This window comes from Narcine bancroftii, chromosome 3 (genome assembly GCF_036971445.1).
Source record: "Narcine bancroftii isolate sNarBan1 chromosome 3, sNarBan1.hap1, whole genome shotgun sequence".
Taxonomy (NCBI): Eukaryota; Metazoa; Chordata; class Chondrichthyes; order Torpediniformes; family Narcinidae; genus Narcine; species Narcine bancroftii.
In genome coordinates, this window is record NC_091471.1 from 263,717,275 (window position 1) to 263,737,591 (window position 20,317).

At 42.0% G+C, this 20,317-nt stretch overlaps 1 protein-coding gene across 2 annotated transcripts in view; it reads right to left on the reverse strand.

The window, feature by feature from the left end:
- The window catches only part of LOC138758670 (dedicator of cytokinesis protein 7-like), a 157,332-nt gene that overhangs the window by 70,363 nt on the left and 66,652 nt on the right, over window positions 1–20,317 (reverse strand). For both annotated transcript variants that reach the window (XM_069927953.1, XM_069927954.1), the window contains 6 exons: window positions 17,840–17,957; window positions 16,420–16,490; window positions 14,087–14,228; window positions 11,503–11,598; window positions 4,316–4,402; window positions 275–476 (listed from right to left, as the gene is read on the reverse strand). In XM_069927953.1, coding sequence (XP_069784054.1) covers window positions 275–476; window positions 4,316–4,402; window positions 11,503–11,598; window positions 14,087–14,228; window positions 16,420–16,490; window positions 17,840–17,957 — 716 coding nt within the window. The remainder of the gene's footprint in view (window positions 1–274; window positions 477–4,315; window positions 4,403–11,502; window positions 11,599–14,086; window positions 14,229–16,419; window positions 16,491–17,839; window positions 17,958–20,317) is intronic.

Sequence of the window (20,317 nt, forward strand, 5' to 3'; positions counted from 1 at the left end):
GGAACTAATAGAGAGGAATAAGAAAGAGCAGGAAAATAAGAGAGGTGGGAGTACTACATGACAGAGAGAGAAGGTCAGCGTGAGCATAGGGAGGGAGAGAGAAGGAGAGAAGTAAAAGTGTGGTCTCTGAATAAGAGGAGCCAGGAGGTGAGGATAACATTTATTTGCATGGTTGGACTGATTTTCTTACTATTACAATGTAAAATAGTTGAATGCTTCAACAATTAAATTTTACTGAAGTTAATTTAATGAGGTTCAGTGGAGTTAATCAAACCTCCTTCTGTTGTCATCCTGGAGCTCAAGGTCAACAGTGGCAGGAGTTTGTCTAACACCACATACAAGAATCGGACGTGTTCCTTCAACTGAACCATGCTGATTGAAGAAACAGCCTCTTTCAGCGCCTCGGTCTGCTGGGCTGCAGAATGGTGTTCACCCACATCTGCACACAGTGAAAAGAAATGCTCCAAGTATCTATCCTGCAGTAAACAGATCACAATGTAGCTGATAACAGGAAGCTCAAGACAATACATAGAAACAATCAATTTGTAGACTGCATGCTTTCAGACCTTTCTCATTTATAACATCGAACAAAACAAAGAAACACTCATTAATTTATAATAATACTGGTGAGCTCCTTGAACCTGTCCCATTATTAAATTAGTGTGTGTCTTCCTCTATGACTCTTTTGACCTTGGATCACAAAATCTACCAACTTCGATTTCAGATTTTCAGTTGCCTGGTACCATGAAACCTTAGGTCAGGACAGTTCCGATTTCCATTATGGACAGTTACACAATGGTAATTGTTCTGCAGGTCCACCCATACACATTTACATTTAGGGAGGCAGGTGGAATGCTCAGGACCAGGAGCCAAACTCCTGGTCCTGAGACATGCCTCACTCAAATAGTGGTGAAAGATCAGAAACATCTGCATAAAGGGGAGGTTATGGTTGAGCATTGGCCTCCTGAAATGATCAGTCAGGGGTTGCCACTTCTCTTGCTTTACCTCTCAGTTCTAGTGAGCTGGGTTCAATCCTGACCTCAGGAATGGTCTCAGTGGAGTTCCCACATTCTCCCTGTGAATGTGTGGGTTTACCACAGGTGCTCCAGTTTCCTCCTTTGTCGAAAAGATGTGCGAGTAGGGTCATTGACTACGGTAGATTACCCTTGACTAGGTAGGTGTCGATAGGATTTAAGAGGTTTTGCAATTCATGTGAGAATGTTGCAGGGCTAAAGGAAAATAAGTAGAATACTGGACAAGGATTGGTCTCTTGGACATAGTGACTTTCTCTTGTAATAAGCTAACCTCAATCAGTACCTAAACTACACCCAGAGACATTGGAGGAAGGTTCAACAGGAGAGTTTACTGGAACCTCTGAACCAAGCTTTTATTAAAACTCTGACATTTAATCTCTTTAACACATGAAAAGCATTGATACACTTCACAGGAGGTTTGCGTGTTTACAATCACACTTCTTCACTGACACAACCAGTGCAAATCTTTGCTCAGAAAGGTCAGAGAGACAAAATAAATACCCAGGAATCAGGCAGGGCACTACCGCTCAAACTCAGTGGAATGTATGTTTATTTGGCTTCCTGGAGGTTGTTTGGTCTCTGTTTAAAAAGGTTAGAGGTTCAAGCTACACACTGGGATTTGTCTACATATTCTTGGTGTTGTACCATGTACATGCAGTCCTGTGAAAGACCTTAGGTTGCAATAGAAAATCAGAACACAACAGTGGCGTGCCATTATCTCCCATTGCATTTAGATCAAGGAATTGCCTGCGAATTGGGATGAACATTTTTCACCCACACAAGATCTACAAAACAGATCGTCCTTTTGTTTTTCCCATCAGGGACTGACTGACTGACTGCCCTTTGAATCTTTGCACTTGGAAACTGTTTTCAGAAGTTTTGAGAATTTAGTGAGGGTCTATCTAATTAAAATTAGAACCAAAGCAATTTATAACTTTATTATTTTTGTTTCAAGTTATAAGTTTTGTTTGAAACAAAAATCACCAATGTCAAAGTGAAAGCTGATGGGTTTATGTCAGTAGATAAAAAGATACTCTCCAGCAGCATTTCTCTGGAGTTCTGTTGAAATAAGAAAGTTACAACAGCCCTGCGGTTTGATAAGGTTTTGGCCGAACTTTTATTTCAGCTCCATGTTCTCATATCCCTTAATTCCCTCAAGATTTAAAAATCTATTATCTTAGCTTATACCTATAACAACATAGAAGGAGACCATTTGGCCCATCAGGTCATTGCTGAATCTCAAGAACAATTCCATTAGTTCCATTCCCCCTTATTTCCCTGCAGTACTGTAACTTAATCTAGCAAAGAAGTGGCAGATAGAATGCAGTGTAAGGAAGTGTATGGTCATGTACCTTTGTAGAAGGAATAAATGTGTAGACTATTTTTTAAAAGGAGAGAGAATTCTGAAAGCATGGATTCAAAAGGACATAGAACTCCAAGTGCAGGATTCCCTAAAGGTTAATTTCCTGGTTGAGTCAGTCATCAGGAAGGTAAAAGCAATGTTAGCCTTCATTTCATCTCAAGAGGACAAGAATATAAAGGCACAGAGGTAATACTGAGACTTTACAAGGCATTAGTCAGACCACATTTGGAGTATTGTGAACAGATTTTGGCCCCATATCCAAGGAGAATGAACAATTCCAGGAATGAAAGGGTTAACGAGGATCATTTGATGGTTCTGGGCCTGTACTTATTGGAGTTTAGAAGGATGATATCTCATCAAAATATACTGAATATTGAAAGAGCTTGATCGAAGGAAGGTGGAGAAAATGCTTCCAGTAGTGCGAGAGTCAAGGACCAGAAGGTATAGCCTCAGAATAAAGGATGTCCCATTAGAATAGAGATGGGGAGATGTTTCTTCAGTCAGAAGGTTGTGAATTTGTGCAATTTGTTGCCATATATAGCTGTGGAGGCAAGTCACTGGGTATATTTAAAGCAGAGGTTGATAGGTTCTTAATTAGTGAGGCCATCAAAGGTAATGGGGAGCAGGCAGAATAGGATTGAAAGAAAAAATGTATCAGCCACAATTTAAATGACGGGGCAGACTCATTGAGTTGAGTGGCCTAATTCTGATCCTAAGTCTTGTGGTCTTTCTCACACGTCCATCAAGTGCCCTTTGATTCTTTGTGTCACTAACCTCCACTCTGGGATAATGTGAAGTGGCCAATTAACTGACTAGCATGTCCTTGGGATGTAGAAGGAAACTGAAACGCCAGGTTCAGGGAGAACATGAAAACGATGAACAGCAGCACTCATAGTTAAGAAAACATCTAGGTCCTTGGACCCCTGAGGCAGCAGAACTAACTACTGTGCCAAATTCACTGTTTTGATTGTACCCAACATCTGAGCCTCCACATCCCTCTTGGGTAACAAATTTCAAAGATTCACTACCCTCTGGGTGAAGAAATTACATCACCTCAGGCCTGATCTATTCATCCCATCCATGGAAAATATTAGTTCCTCATCTACCCTTTCAAGCCCCTTGAAGATTTTGTATGACAATGAAATGCCCAATTCATATATCCAATACTATTTTACTTTTTAGTCAGCAAGTTGGTGATACACTAACACTGAATGAGCTCAAGGTGTACCAACATCACTCAACAAGTTCAGGAAATATCTATATCATTCTAGTGATAATACAATCACTCAGTGAGTTCAAGGTGCTGTAGCATCACACATGCATACAGTTTTGAATGTAATGAGATTACTGAATGAACACTGTGTGGGAATATTTCCACACAGCTCAGCATTTTAGGGCAAAAATCATCATCGCTTCTTGGGGCTAAATGCATAATTTGGTAATATTTATACAGTATGGTAACAGGCCTTTCCGGCCCACGGGCCTGTACCACCCAGTAACACCCATACATTTTGAAAGGTGGGAGGAAACTGGAGTGCCTGGAGGGAACCCTCGCAGACCCGGGGAGAACATACCAACTCCCTGCAGACTGAGCAGGATTCAAATGGCTGGATCATTCAGAGAACTCGATGACATCATGAACACAATGAGATTGCTTTGTAAGGTGTGACAGAACATAAATTTTTTGGGGGGAGATAAATTGGGGTCCTCTGGGCTCGTAACAAAGGTCAGTGTGATGATGACATCACACATTGACCTCACAAGAGAATGAGATGAAGGAAGAACGTGACATCATGCTTGTGCCTCTTTTGGCATCCCACCGCTTGCCTACAACTTATGTTGAGGCTAATACATGGGAGAGCTCATCCTGATCAAAACTAACCCAATCTACCGGCAACTACGAACTGAAATTATTCACCTGAGGGTATATTGTTGAAACTGGGATTAACTCCAACTTAAAGACTGTTTTCCGATTATCCAACCACTTCAACCCATCCAGCGAGTTCTGTAATAAAGAGCAGGACAGTTATTAGGAACTCACATTTTCCATACTATGTTATGATCATAACTGAGAATTTATTTCATTGCACTATTCTTCAAATGTCAAACACCTGGCAACGATAGCACTGCATGGACATTGTTTAGTCCCATACATAAAAGCACTGGAGAAACTCAGTAGGTCACTCAGCATCTATAGGAAGTAAAGGGTAACCAATGTTTCAGGCCCTTCGGAGAGGTCCCTCACCTAGGACCATTATTCAGAGTTGCTCTTGAGCCCTAGAATAGAAGGAAAATACGAAAGTCTGCAGAAACAGAGATTGACGAAAAAACACAGTTCTGGAAAAACTCAGCAGGTCAACCATTGTACTTTATTTAGCCAAGATAAAGCCCACATAACCAACGTTAGGGGCTTGAACTCTTCATCAAGGTTTCTCCAGCATTGTGTTTTTACTTCTGTAGAATATCTCGACCAAGATATCATGAGCATTATCCACCCCACCACAAGGCTAAAAGTTTGATCATGGTCAAATGAGGGAGAAAATGCTTAATAATAGAAAACTTTTTAAAAAAAAGACCAACATTGGGCGGAACCAGAGAGATCAAGGATGATAGAATCTATGAGATTAGCTTGATAAAAGAAGCAAGATGAAAATGTTTTTAAAAAATGTTCTTACGGGCCATGAACTGTGAAATATAGTCAAGAATTCTCAATGCTGGGTGATACCAAAGAAATATTCAACTAACCACTCCTCTTGGCCTTTCACCATAAAAGTCCCCACCTGACAAAGCAGTGGAGGATGAACTTCAATTATTGGAGAAAGTATCGGCAGACCCAGCAACGTGCAAAGTGGGAGTTAATATGAATTGAAAAATATGGGCCGACTGGTATGCTCGAAGGACAAGACTCCTGCCACTCATTTCCACAGAATGTGCAATTAGCTCTGTGCAAAGTGCATTAGGCGGATGTTATCCTGATGCTCGGTCTGTACGGGATACCAAAAAAACGTGGCAGCTTGTGGTTATACAAAGGCTGTGAAGGGCCTCCCCCAAGTTCCTCAACATGGTTATCCAACTGAACGAAAACCAACAAGGTCGGGTCAGAGCAATGAGCTCTCCGAACCCTTCTCCATTGACAACAGCATGAAGCAAGGCTGCGTCCTCACACCAACCCTCTTTACTATCTTCTTCAGCATGATACTGAAACAAGCCATGAAAGACCTCAACAATGAAGACGCTGTTTAGATCCGGTACTGCACGGATGGCAGTCTCTTCAATCTGAGGCGCCTGCAAGCTCACACCAAGACACAAGAGCAACTTGTCTGTGAACTACTCTTTGCAGATGACGCCGCTTTAGTTGCCCATTCAGAGCCAGCTCTCCAGCGCATGACGTCCTGTTTTGCGGAAACTGCCAAAATGTTTGGCCTGGAAGTCAGCCTGAAGAAAACTAAGGTCCTCCATCAGCCAGCTCCCCACCATGACTACCAGCCCCCCCCACATCTCCATCGGGTACACAGAACTCAAAACGGTCAACCAGTTTACCTACCTCAGCTGCACCATTTCATCTGATGCAAGGATCAACAACGAGATAGACAACAGACTCGCCAAGGCAAATAGCGCCTTTGAAAGACTACACAAAAGAGTCTGGAAAAACAACCACCTGAAGAAACACACAAAGATCAGCGTGTACAGAGGCGTTGTCATACCCACACTCCTGTTCGGATCCAAATCATGGGTCCTCTACCGGCATCACCTACGGCTCATAGAACGCTTCCATCAGCGCTGTCTCCGCTCCATCCTCAACATTCATTGGAGTGACTTCATCACCAACATCAAAGTACTCGAGCTGGCAGAGTCCGCAACCATCGAATCCACGCTGCTGAAGACCCAACTGCGCTGGGTAGGTCACATCTCCAGAATGGAGGACCATCGCCTTCCCAAGATCGTGTTATATGGCGAGCTCTCCACTGGCCTCCGAGACAGAGATGCACCAAAGAAGAGGTACAAGGACTGCTTAAAGAAATCTCTTGGTGCCTGCCACGTTGACCACCGCCAGTGGGCTGATATGGCCTCCAACCGTGCATCTTGGCACCTCACAGTTCGGCGGGCAGCAACCTCCTTTGAAGAAGACAGCAGAGCCCACCTCACTGACAAAAGACAAAGGAGGAAAAACCCAACATCCAACCCCAACCAACCAATTTTCCCTTGCAACCGCTGCAACCGTGTCTGCCTGTCCCGCATCGGACTTGTCAGTCACCAACGAGCCTGCAGCAGACGTGGACATACCCCTCCATAAATCTTCGTCCGCGAAGCCAAGCCAAAGAAAGAAGAAGAATGGCCATGGTCACAATATCAACAGCATGAAGTTTAAGCTTAGCTATATTTTGTAAGTTTCTCATTTGCTTGTACAAGCAAAAGGTGGTGAGTTTGAACAACCTTCAGTTACAAATTTCTCACATTCCCAAAATTGTTGGAGGCATGAAAGTGAATACAAGTAATGAGGCTTGACCTCATTACTCTGAGGTGGGATGCTTTCCTCTGCTGCAATTGGTGTGGCGATAGCAATTGATCACATTCGGAATCATTCTTGAGAGGAAAGAGTCTCAGTCTAGGGAAGGGCAATGACAGGAGCAGATTGTGGGTGGCAATTAGTCATCAGATGTCACATATGAATGGGCAGAGATTCTGCGAGCCTTTTGATTGGCTGTCTGTGGTGATAACTGTTCATTAGATCAAAGCACCAACTGCTGTGCCCTTGACCCAGCACTGACAGCATTGAATGGAGACAAGTATACACAGGCCAAATTTAAAGTTTAAAGTAATGACATACTCATCATGTTTGCTTTCAATTATAAGAAATAAGCAGCGTCAGGATAGGTGTCAGTAATCTTCTCTGAACTTTGAAAAAGGTCCTTGATGGGGGAGGGCGAAGGGAGGCAGTCCAGGGAAAGCAATAAAGCTCTTTTAGAGTAGAAATGTTCAGTTCAGTGACCCAGGGAAGTGGTTAAAGAGGAAGAAAACTCAGGACATGAATTAAAAATTTTTTAAATTTAGACATATAGCACTGTGATAGGGTCCTTTCGGAACATGAGCCCGTGCCGCCAATTGATGTGCAGCCCCAGTACGCTTTGAAGGGTGGGAGGAAACTGGAGCACCCGGAAGAAACCCACGCAGGCACGGAGAGAATGTACAAACTCCTAACAGGCAGAGCCAGAATCGAATCCAAGTGGCTGGCGCTGAAACAGCATTGCACGAGCCACTATGTTGACCGTGTCACCCCCCCCCACCCCCCCAATGCTGGGAAGGGAAGGGGGAAAGGATCATTGTGGAAAATACCCTGGAACCAGCAACGACAGCTTCTTTAATAACATTTTAGTTGACAGAATAAAGACAATTTGCAAGACTTGTGATATGGAGCCCCAGCATCTCTCAACTCATCCCCCCTCCTCCTCTCAGTCTTCACCATCTTGATGTCCTTTGCCTGTTCCTTCAAATGGACCCCGACAAGGTTAGGGGTTTCATCATCTCAGGGTAAAGAGGTACATGGCCAGGGAGGGATTCTGATCATAGATCCTACTCATGAGAGGACACTGAGGCCAGGTGCACAGTTTCAGTGTGGACAACTAGCCCAAACTAACCACTGGGAGTTAGTAATAAGTCTGGGAACGAGTGAAACGGAGGCAGCAATATTTGGAAGTTGGAGGGGGTTAAGGATGGTGGCATTGGGATGGGGGAAGTGGTAGGAATGTGGTCTAAACCAAACCTTTAAGTAACTTTGGAAATGGAGTTGTAGATTTTCAAATTTAAGTCATGGCTTAAATTTCAGGATAAAAGTTGTGCGCAGATCTAGACTAAATGTGAAGCCAGACGTCAGTAGTCACACACAAATGATAAAAACAGATTTGTGCAAAATCCCAGAGACCTCAAACCAGCATAGGAGAGGAAAAGATTTTCAGAACAAACTCGAGCAAAGTTCCAAAGATGGTGTCTGTTTTCAGTGAAGTGCAGAACATTCGAAAACCAAGGTGGTCAAGCAGGCAATTAGTGAGCAGGGGAAGATTTTACACAAAAGAAACTTGCACAGATGGTAAATTCTAGGTCACAGTTTACACACCCAAAAATTTTCTCACTGCTTCCAATAGGAAAGTCAAGAGATGAGGAGAAAAAAAGGCAGGTTGGAAATTTAAAAAGTATGTTTGGTAGAAAGCATGAGTATATTAGCTTTTAATTATAAGAGGTTTTAATGTAATGTGGCAGCATTAAATGCAGTTACACAACTTTAATCCAAACATGTAGATGTACGGTAATGGATTTCCCCAAGTAATTTCAGTTGGTCTAATTTCTGTCTAGCAAACATCGCCTAAGGTCAGGCAGTGCTTTATGCTGTGGGTCAGCATTTAGGGACCGTGTATGTTTTGTATTGTCCTTAACATGCTGATGGATTCATCATACATGATAAATTTGACGTGGTTTATTAACATGATACGAAGATGATAATGTGACATTTAAATAAAGGCACTTGAATATAAATACTTGAAGAGACAGGTAAAAAAAATAAGGGAATGGAGTTTCTAACTGCGTAGAGGATTATTTTTTTAATCCATTGTATGGAAAGCCCAACAAAGTAGGATGCATGAATGTTATTAGGGGAATTGTTCTGAAGGGAAGTAAAAATTAGGGAATATCTGGGCAATGGTGAAGATAATATAATACACTTTAAAATGATAAAAGAGGGGGGGATATAAATGTAATGAGGAAGTAGTTTAAAGATGGGAAAAACTAATTTTGAGGAGCTGAGCAGAGGACAGGAAAATGGGTAACAGTATTCAGAAATAACGAGGCAGAATAACAATGGGAAACAGTTCTAATGGGGTTCAACAGGGCACATAAAAAACGTATTCCACTGAAAAGGACAAAGAAACCTAAAACCCATGAAATTTCATGCATGAACAATTAACGGAGGAAACATCACACACACACACACACACATATATATATATATACATACATACACATATATATACATACATACATATATATATATAATATATATATATACACACACACACACACACACACACACACACACACACACACACATATATATATATCTATATGAGAGGGAAAGATAGAGATATAGATATATATATAGTAGAGATAGATAGATAGTGTCCATAGACATTAGAGAAGTTCATAATAGAAAATACAAATAGGTTACAAAATTAAATAATCGAGAAGGTTAAATATTAAAAAAATTTAACAGATACATCAATGGAAGAAGAAAAATTCTGATTATAACTTGAATGATAAAGAGATAGGTAGGGTGATGGGATTGGCAGAAATATTAAATCATTATTTTGCTTTGGTATTTACCAATCACTGGCCACCGTGACAGAGGTGCACCAAAGAAAAGGTACAAGGACTGCCTAAAGAAATCTCTTGGTGCCTGCCACATTGACCACCGCCAGTGGGCTGATAACACCTCAAACCGTGCATCTTGGCGCCTCACAGTTTGGCGGGCAGCAACCTCCTTTGAAGAAGACCGCAGAGCCCACCTCACTGACAAAAGGCAAAGGAGGAAAAACCCAACACCCAACCCCAACCAACCAATTTTCCCCTGCAACCGCTGCAATCGTGCCTGCCTGTCCCGCATCGGACTTGTCAGCCACAAACGAGCCTGCAGCTGACGTGGACTTTTTACCCCCTCCATAAATCTTCGTCCGCGAAGCCAAGCCAAAGAAAGAAAGTATAGTATAGTATGGGGGGGGGCGACATTGGATAATGAGCTGAGTATTTTCAAATGAGACACAATGAATAAAGTCATCAGCTCAAATAAGGTAAAAGATCTTACTAGCCAATCTTGAACATTTTTACAAGGTATCTGTAAAAGTAGATGGCTATGCAAAAGATGTAATTTATCTACATTTTCAAAAAGTCTATGATAAGGTACTCTGTAATAGACTGTGCAATCAGAGAGCAAGTAGCAAGTAGCAAGATTGAAGCCGAGGAGTGGCACCTCAGCAGAAAAGAATGGATAGTGGTATTCCACAAGGATCGGGGCTGAGACCATCACTGTTCACACTTTATATCAATGATTCCACCTTGGAATCATAAATAAAATTAATTTGTGAGTCACACCAAATTGAGAGATATTTAAATTTAGATATATTGCATGCCAATGGGCCACACCGGGGTAAATTTCAAACGGTGGGAGGAAACTGCAGCTCCCTGGGAAAACCCATGCAGACACGGGAAGAATGTACAAACTCCTTAGAGATTTGAACCCCAGTCCTGATCGCTGGCGCTATAAAGGCATTGAGCTAACCGCACCACCCATCAATGCCGAGAAGGACTGAAACAAATTGCAGTGAGAAATTAATAAAAAGTAAAGAATTGGCAAATGCATTCAACACTGATAAATATAAAGTAGTAATTTTGGTTATAACTGAAAGGTTACTTATGACTCAAAAGGTACACGTGCGTGAGAGAAGCAAAGGGATTCAGAGCACAAATAAAGCAATCATTAACAATTGCACCACAGGGCCACGAAGAAAGCAATCCAAGCAGTGGGGTTATTTCTAGAGGTAGAGAAGTGCAGTTCTGCTCACTGTATTATGAAAAGGATCCAGGGGCACTGGGGAGTTTGCGGAGAAGATTTACAAGGATGACACCAGAAATGTCAGGGTGTAGGTATCAGGGAAGGATGAACAGAGGTAATAAAAATGATGAAAGGTTTTGGTAGAGTGGATATAGCAGGAGTTACTAGTGGCAAAAACTGTAACTGGAGGCTATCAATATCAGGAATTTTAGCAGTAACTAAATAGTAATGTGACTGTGGAATTCGCCACTACAGTGAGTGGCTGAAATAAATATCATAGATCTATATTAGGAGGAGATTGGGAAAGTATCTGAGGAGAAATAAAATAGTCGCTTGTGCTAATGCAGTAGGAGAAGTGAGTGGAGTATGTACATGGGTATGCCAGGTTGGTTTGAATGGTGTTTCTATAGCATATTCTATATGTAATATAATCCTCTATGATCCAATGTGGATTATAGACACACACTAGTTATACCATTAATATAAAGTCATAGTCATTGTGTACTTACAGAGCTTACTGAATACAGGAAGGGAAGCTTTTCCAAACAAACTGGAAGCTCGATAGATCCAGAGCGCAGATGTCCATTGTCCAGGATTGGTAACCACTATTGATAATTAGAGGATAGAAAATTAATACTACCCCATCATGTTAATGTTGAAAGAATTTTACATTTTGATTTACATTGATTAGATCTTAATATGTATGCTTAATTTTTCTTTAATTTTTTTTTTCTTTATGGTTCTCCTAAGGAGAGTTGGCTGAAAGGGGGAGGGGTTCTTTTTTTCCTTTCTTTTTTTATATATATAAAATATATCGTTCGTACTTTGTATATTGTTATATATGTTACTTATTATCTCTATTTTGAACGAATAAATAAAGTTTTTTTTAAAAATGTTTTGAAAGAATGTAAATAATGTTTCTGCGTTACTCACTATCCTAATGTAACTGAGAGAATATCATGTGGAACTTGAAGTCTTGATGAAACAAGACTTGATGGCCAAAACATTGACCATTCTTTTTCTCCCACTGATGCTGTTCGTCCCGTTAAGTTCCTCCTGCAGATTGTTTGTTGCAGATTCCAGCATCTCCAATCCCCAAGCCATGACGTCCGTGAAAAAGCCAAGTGGGTTTCTTCCAAGGTTTAATTATTTTTCACTTAGTTCATGCCTTTCCAGATGAACTAATTCTAATTATTTTCTGGAATATTGTTTTCATGCATCAAGATAAGGATTCTAATCAAGAATCATATGATATATAATTATCTCTAAATTACTATGGATACCAACTGGGGAAAAGCACATTGAAATGTCGGGCGCTGCTGTTACACCTTCCATCACGCTGAAAAGAAGTGCTTCGTAAATGATTTTAAATTTAGAAACAATTGTTACTGCTGTGCCTATTAATCCTTTCACGAAGGGTATATGATCCTATTGTATGTAATGCTGATCTCTACCTTCAATGTCAAGATTTATTTTGTTTCTTTAAAATAGGATGTCACAACAGCGCTCTTTCCCCATCATGTTACACACGTTGATTACGGCAAAAAACAAACTGCTGTGAATCAGAGGCAGTATTCATGGCGGGGATGATCCATCACCATTTGGGGTTGAAACCCTGCTTCAGGACAAGAATGAGCCTTGTAATCCTTGCAATGCCTATGTCTTTTTCTGGGACTTTTGCAGTCTCTTTACCATCTTTACTTTCAGCTTGGTCGACCCTGTACGAACCTCTCAGTGTCCATTTTCTCAATGGATTCAGAACCACTGGCAGCTCTTGTTGTTCGTTATAATCCGCTGTAAGCACTGAGGGTCTTGCCTGATTCACCCAGCTACAGGGTTGGTACAAATATTGTGGGTGGTACAATTAGCATAGTGGTTAGTGCATCGCTATCACCCAGGTTTGAATCTGGCGTGGGTTTCCTCTGGGTGCTCCAGTTTTATTGCACGTTTCAAAATGTACAGGGGTTGTATGTCAATTGGGTGGCACGGGATCATGGGCTGGGAGGGCCTGTTATGTTTAAATTTTATTTAATAATTTAATTTAAAATAATGCACACTCAGCTTCAGATCCTATCCTTAGAGTCAGCCAATTTTATTAATTCTTATACCATGGTCACTGACCACAAATCAGTGCCCTACTGAGGAGCAGTCAATATCACAGCTTAAAACCTACTGAACTATCTTTCATTAAAACTTATGCCTGCAAGGGCAAAAATCTCTGATCCGCCAGACATACTATTTCTGATCCTAATTGTGTCAACAAATCCACGTTTTGGTTGCGATTGAGCTCAGTGCTTCTACAAGTAAAACACAAAACTTTGGAGATGCTGGGGTCGAGTAAAATTCACAAAAGCGCTGGAGAAACTCAGCAGGTCACTCAGCATCGCGCGTAATGCAATGATTTTACTGCTTTATTTTGAGCATTGTCCCCTCATTCTTTAAGCAGGACCTACTGATGTCCAGGAGATGGATGGTCTCATTTTAAATGGATTTCACTACAAGGAATGTCATGTAGGATTCCAACAGGAAACAATCAGGTTTACTTTCAAACTGATGTAATCCATGTATCCTTTCATTGAGCTAAAGCAGTCATTTTCAAACTTTTTCTTTTCCACTTACATCCCACCTTAAATAATCCCTGTGCCATCAGTGCTCTGTGATGAGAAAGGGATTACTTAAGGTGGGATGTGAGTGGAAAGAAAAAGGTTGAGAACCAATGTTTTAGACCCAATTGTTTCTGAAATATTTTACTTGAGAAAAATTGTCATTGGCCCATTTCCTCTGGAGTTCTGAAACCGTGCACATAACGAGTCAATTAGGTACAATTAAAACAGTGGTTTTCAAACTTTTTCTTTCCACTCATATACGACCTAAAGTAGTCCCTTACTAATCACAGAACACCTATGGCATTGGGAATACTTAAAGTGGTATGAGAGTGGAAAGAAAAAGTTTGAAAACCATTCAGCTAAAGTAAAGATTGTAGCCCTCTTTCGGCATTGCAACTGGGGTCTGCCAACTCAACATGAGGCTGGCATACATGCTCTTGTGCTGTGTGGCTTCTCAGCAAACGTGAGTGACCATGCAAGGACTTACACTGTAACCCAATGGAACCTCTGGAATGTCCTGGCTCTGCTTGGGCTGACAGTTAATGTGGTAGAAGGTGAAGAGCAGGTGATGCTTCTTATTGAGGTCAGAAGGCAGCTTAATCTTCACTTCCTCATAGAAGAAAGGCGACCTGACAAGAGAGTCAAAACAATTAGTCAAGGAACTGATCCCAGTCAATAGTGAGAGAATTTAATGCAATCTATATATGCATCAGACAATAGGGAGAGTCAAGGGAGTGGAACTAATCGGATAGCTTTTAACAATGAATAGGCTAATTGGTTCTTACTGTGCTCAAGGATTTTATAACTGTTTTACCCAGGGCTAAATCAATTTGCCACCATTGTGAAATGGATGACTGAGATTCCCACTGTCCCTACCAACTATCTCATGAAACCGCAGACAAAGGAATGAGCTTGGCAGAATCAACGGAGCAGTAACCATTTGCTGTGTAACAGGATGAACCAAAGTAATTGGCCCTTTTACCGCTCGACCCAGGAGCATCAAAGTAAACGGTGGCTGAGCTGATTTAGCTTGGGGGGGGGGGGAAGCATCACTTCCACCACTCTGCTACAGGAGGGTCCCTCATTTAATCTCAGTCCTCCTGGATTGGGGAGGGAGCAGTAATCAGTATTCCCATCTCAAAAGTTATAGCTGTACAATTATACAGCACAGAAACGGGCTCTCAGGTCCAATCTGTCAATGCCAGCCAAGCTGTTGCTCTCAGCTAGTTCCATTTGTCTGGTTTGGACCATATCCAAACCTTATCTGCAGATGTGCCCATCTAAATGTATTATAAACATTATTACTGTACCCACCTCTACCCTTCCTCTGGCAGTTTGTCCCACATACTCATCACACATTCCTCTGCATGAAAATGATGCTCCATAAATCTTTCCCCTCTCCCTTCAATCTATGCCCTCTAGGTTTAGCCTCCCCTACCCTAGGGGGGGGAAAAAAATGACTATATACTTTATCTATATGCCTCATGATCACTGTAAGGGTCCCCCTCAGCTTCCAGTTTATCCAGTCTCTTCTGATAACTCAAGCCCACCAGTCCTGGTAATACTCTCGTGACTCTTTCTAACTTTATATTGCTGATGACATCTTTATTGCAGCTTGGCTACATGGGGGCTGCTGAGGACTTGTTCGTGATTCAGGATTCCATTTTCAAGTCAGAGTCATAGAGACTACACAGGTCCTGACAAAAAGGTGACACGGTTGGTGTAGCAGTTAGTGCAACGCTGTCACAGCGCTACCGATTGGGACTGGGTTTCGAATCCCGTGCTGCCTGTAAGGGGTTAGCACATTCTCCCTGCATCTGCGTGGGCTTCCTTCGGGTGTTCCAGTTTCCTCCCACCGCTCAAAATGTACAGGGCGGGGGTTGTAGGTACGTGGGCTTCCTTTGGGTGTTCCAGTTTCCTCCCACCACTCAAAATGTACAGGGCGGGGGTTGTAGGTCAATTGGGTGTAATTGGGCAGCATGGGCTCGTGGGTCGAAAGGGCCTGTTACTGTGCTGTATGTCTAACAAAAATGCAGAGAAAGAGAGGATATATGATCCCAAACATTGTGTAAACATGGTGTTAACCCATCAGATTTAATAAGTAGAAGATCATACTGGCCTGGGATATAGAGACCATAGTGACACAAAAAAAACATATTCATTGGAAAGATTTGTGGTTCAGCTATTAAATTGTCTTGAGGAGTTTAAGTGTACAGTTAACAGCCTGCATTCTTACCACAGAACCCCACTGCTAACCCCTGCACTCCACCCCCAGTTGCCAAACTTAGTTTATAAAATTTCCCCCCAGAATATCCAGATTCCTCAGTATCCAACAATGTGCACGGCAGAGAGAAATTATTGCAGACATTGTTTTTCATGATTCCCTCAGACAAATCAGACTATACATCAAGCAGTTGAGATGCAACCTTGTCTTGGTGGTTTGGCTTTACCCCACTAATTGCTCAATGGCAATGCTCTTAATCTCTCTCTGACGGCTCATTAATTTTCACCATGAGAGTGAGCACCCACCTCATCTTCGCAGTACTCGTCAATCTCACAATGCAAGCATTCACTGATTGGTCATATTATATTAATGCCCATTGATCTCACTAGAACAGTAGCCCTGGTCTTACAGGAATGCTGTTAGCTGAAGCCCTGTTGATGCCAAATTCTAAACAGTTTTCATGCCATGAGCACACAACATTTAGGATATACGACTCCAAGCTCAATCCACACAGCATGTTTCTGGGGAAGAGATTTCCTTCCATTGAATGAAGTCTGAATGCATTGCGGGACCCAGCCCTCCCACCCAGTGCATACTTGCTGTGATAGGCCACAGGTGTGTAGGATTCAGTCATATATTCAGGATATCCTGATTTTCCAAAAATGACCTGGAGGAAAACAATGATTAAACATGTCATCAGTAGATGTGGCAGAATTAACCATGATACTTCAAGCAGTAAAAAGTTTCCGAGGTAGGCTTCGGTTAAAATGTCAGAATGTTTAGCTCCATATGCTGCCCTGGAATGCAAGGAACGGCCATCCAGAGGATCAGTAGGCAGATGATTATCATTTACATTGTCTGTTAGCTCTCATTAGTTGGAGATGATACAAAGACTGGCGGAGCAGTGGACAGTGTAGCAAGTTATCAAAGAATACAGTAGGATATTTTTAAAAGTACATAAACCAGCTACAGATATGGGCAGAGAAATGGCAGGTAGGACTTAATCCAGACCACCGTTTTGTGAAGTACATAAAATTATGAAAGGAAAAGATAAGATGGAAACAGGGAGGTTGTTGCTGCAGGCAAGTGAGACTAGAGCCAAGGGACTGGGCATCAAGATTTACAGGAGTAGATTTAAGACAGAAACTGCTTCTCACAGAGAAGAGGGTCTATGGATTTCTGTCCATGGAAGCAGTAGAAGCTACCTCACGGAATGCATTTAAAACACGGATAGATGGATTTTTGAAGAGTTGGGGAACTAAGGGTTATGGGAACAGGCAGGTAAATGGAACTGAGTCCATAGCCAGATCAGCCATGATTTTATAGAATAGTTGCCATATCTTATGTCATGCAGTTAATGGTGGGGCTTAAAAGTATTGATATGCAGAGGGATCCAAAAGTCCAGGTCCATAGTTCTTTGATGATGGCCACTCAAGTTGATAGGCTGTGAATGAAGTGAATGACAAGCTTGGCTTAATTGTCTGGGGAATTAACTATCCCTCCCTTCACTTTGTACTCATGTCCTCTGGTGTTTGCTGATCCTACCCTGGGAAACAGGTGCTGGTTGTCCATCCTATCTATGCCTCTCAGACTCTTGGAGACCTCTATCGTCTTCTCCCATCCTTCTATGCTCCAAAGTGAAAAGTCCCAGTTCTGCTAACCTTGCCCAATCAAGGCAGAAATATGCCACTTCCCCATTGTCCTCAATTCCCTGATTTTTCAAAACTCTATCTACTTCCTCTTTAAGTATCCTCAATGATCCAGCCTCCACAACCGTCTGGGTTAGAGGTTCACCACCCACGATAGGAAAAGTCGATTAGATGTGATCAGAAAGATCAGGTTACTTCCCTCCTGCTGTCACACGACAACATGGGGACACTTTAATTGTCAGCTATGTATCTTTGAACTCCAGATTTAATTGTACCTGACAGTTAAAGTGTCCCCTTATTACTCAGGACCTCCACCAGACTAGTGTTTCATACATGGCCTAGCCCCGACCACTGGAGCATCCCTCACCGGTAGTACACCAGCAGGCTCCTCGCTGTCCAGGAACTGGATTTTCACCGTGATGTTCCGAGCTGACCCCTGCCGGTTTGAGAAATTGAGGAACTGAGGGTAGACATAGAGGAGGTTTCTAAAAAATAAAACAGACAGCACAATGGAAGGATGTGATCATTTCAATGGCATTAACCTGAGGTAGTCAGACACAGTTGAGGAAGTGTTGATCCTCCCAAAGGCTGCCCTGGATGAGGGAATCTTTCCAACTGCCTCTCTCCAGTGTCAGGCAAGTGCAGCTAGTTCACTGCCAGAAGCTTTTTAGTGGCCTGTATTCATTACTTCAGGCAAACAAATTGATCCCAACAGAACCCTTCTGAGAATTTCCATCATCTTGTCAGTTAAGCGAGAAGTGGCAATAATTAGCACAGTTGCTAGAAATGATTCTGAGGCTTGGAAGCTGAGAATGACTTAAACGGGCTCTGTGGGCACAGCATTCTATTCCATGTGTGAGGCTGGATTTGTGGTCACAGCAAGCCGCCAGTTTCAGTGGGACAATTTGACAATTGGCCCTTTTAACATAACAGCATGATTCCAGAAAGGGAGGGTCAGTAACACTCGGTCATTCTATATGTAAACTGAGGAGGGGGGTACAGTTAGTGTAGTAGTTAGCATGACACTGGGTTCGAATACACTACTGTCTGTAAGGAGTTTCCTCCAGAGTCTCCGGTTTCCACCCACATTTCAAAGATGTACAGGATTAGGGTGCATTTGTGGGGGCCATGGGCTTATGGGCCAGAAGGACCTGTAACTGTGCTATCTCACTAAATTTTAAAAAATCGTCTCTTTTCAGTCTGGTGCTCTTGAAAATTTCACTGCATATGAAATTTGTGGGGAGCTTAGTGTGATGAAATAGGTGCTTTGGAGAAATTCCCATTGCAAATTTCTTTCTCAGTGCTTCTTCGCACTGGGTTATGCCAATCATTTACTGCACAATGCTGGAGAAACTCAGCAGGTCAAACAGTGAAGGACTGAAGCCCAAAACGTTGGCTATGCATCTTTACCTTTGCTCTATAAAGTGCACTGTCTGACTTGCTGAGTTTCTCCAGCACTGTGTTTTTACTTCAGTCATGGAGTCTGCAGACTTTTGTGTTTTACTCTCCTCATTTACTGCACAGCAATGCCTTTTTGAAGCTGCCCAAAGGAATTCCCAAGCCACTCCTTCTGCTCCTGGCATCTCCATTTTGCAGACGTGACAAATGGCCTTAACCTTAGCTTCGAATAAAATCCATCGCAATGTGTTGGAATAGCTGATCGCTGATCTCTCAAACCAAGAGACCAGTTGTTCCACTTTGATCCTGTCAACAGTTCTCCAGGAAGTCAGTATCTATTGTACTGCACAGAAAATGACTCTGGTCTTCACATTTGAAACACCACAAAAATGAAACTGATTCGGAAGACCAGATGACTTCACTCTAAATTTCTCCCCAAGGTCTCCTGAATTTTGACTCACTTTGTTCCGGTTGTGGAGACAAGTTGCAGAGGTCACTGAGGTTTCAGAGGAGGGATTAGTCCTGGTGGGATTGAGCATAATGCTCAGGGCTATTGGCGTTTTTTTAAATAAAGATTCTAGACTCAGCAAATAAAGTTTTGAGCTTCCTGTCAGCTATTTACAAACATGTTGGTTTTGTACTTCATCAAATTCTCCATGAAATTCTAGAAATGTATGACCACAAAATGTACAACTTGAATTAATATTATATTGTTAACAGAGTCACATTCTTATTCATCACATATTTGATGCTGAACCACATAAAGAGATAGTTGGTCAATGGAATAAGTTTCAAGGAACATCTTAAAGAGGTGGGAGACTTAGGGAGCAAGAGGATCCCAGAGGACATTTATTTGCCAGTCAGTCTAAACTCTCAAGGTTACACAAATTAAAATTAAGATCAGAAGCGGTGAGGCATTTATGTCCTGGATCATTGTTTAACTGGAGAATGTTCAATAGAGAGGGAGCAAAAAGACCACAGGAAATAAGAATGAAAATTCCTTTAAAAAGTCCCAGTTACAGTTAGCATAGAGGTTAGAGAAAAGCTATTACAGCACCAGCGACTAGGACCGGGGTCCAAATCAGGCGCTCTCTGTACTAAGTCTGTACATCCTCCCTGTGTCTGTGTGGGTTCCCGCCAGGTGTTCTGGTTTCCTCCCACCGTTCAAAAATGTACAGGGTTGGTCGGTCAATTGGGTGTAATTGGGTAACACAGGCTCATGGGCTGAAAGGGCCTGTTACTGTGCTGTATGTCTAAATTTAAAAAACAAATTTATTGTGGTGTATTGAAGTATATATTTAAGAACTGAGAGTATCACACAGCAGAACTATTGATACATTATTGAACCAGACACTGTGTTGAAATATGAAATATGTTCTACCAGCAGAAACATTAAAGAGCCTACAGGCATTAGACAGTGGCAACATGGAAAGGATGTAGCTATTAA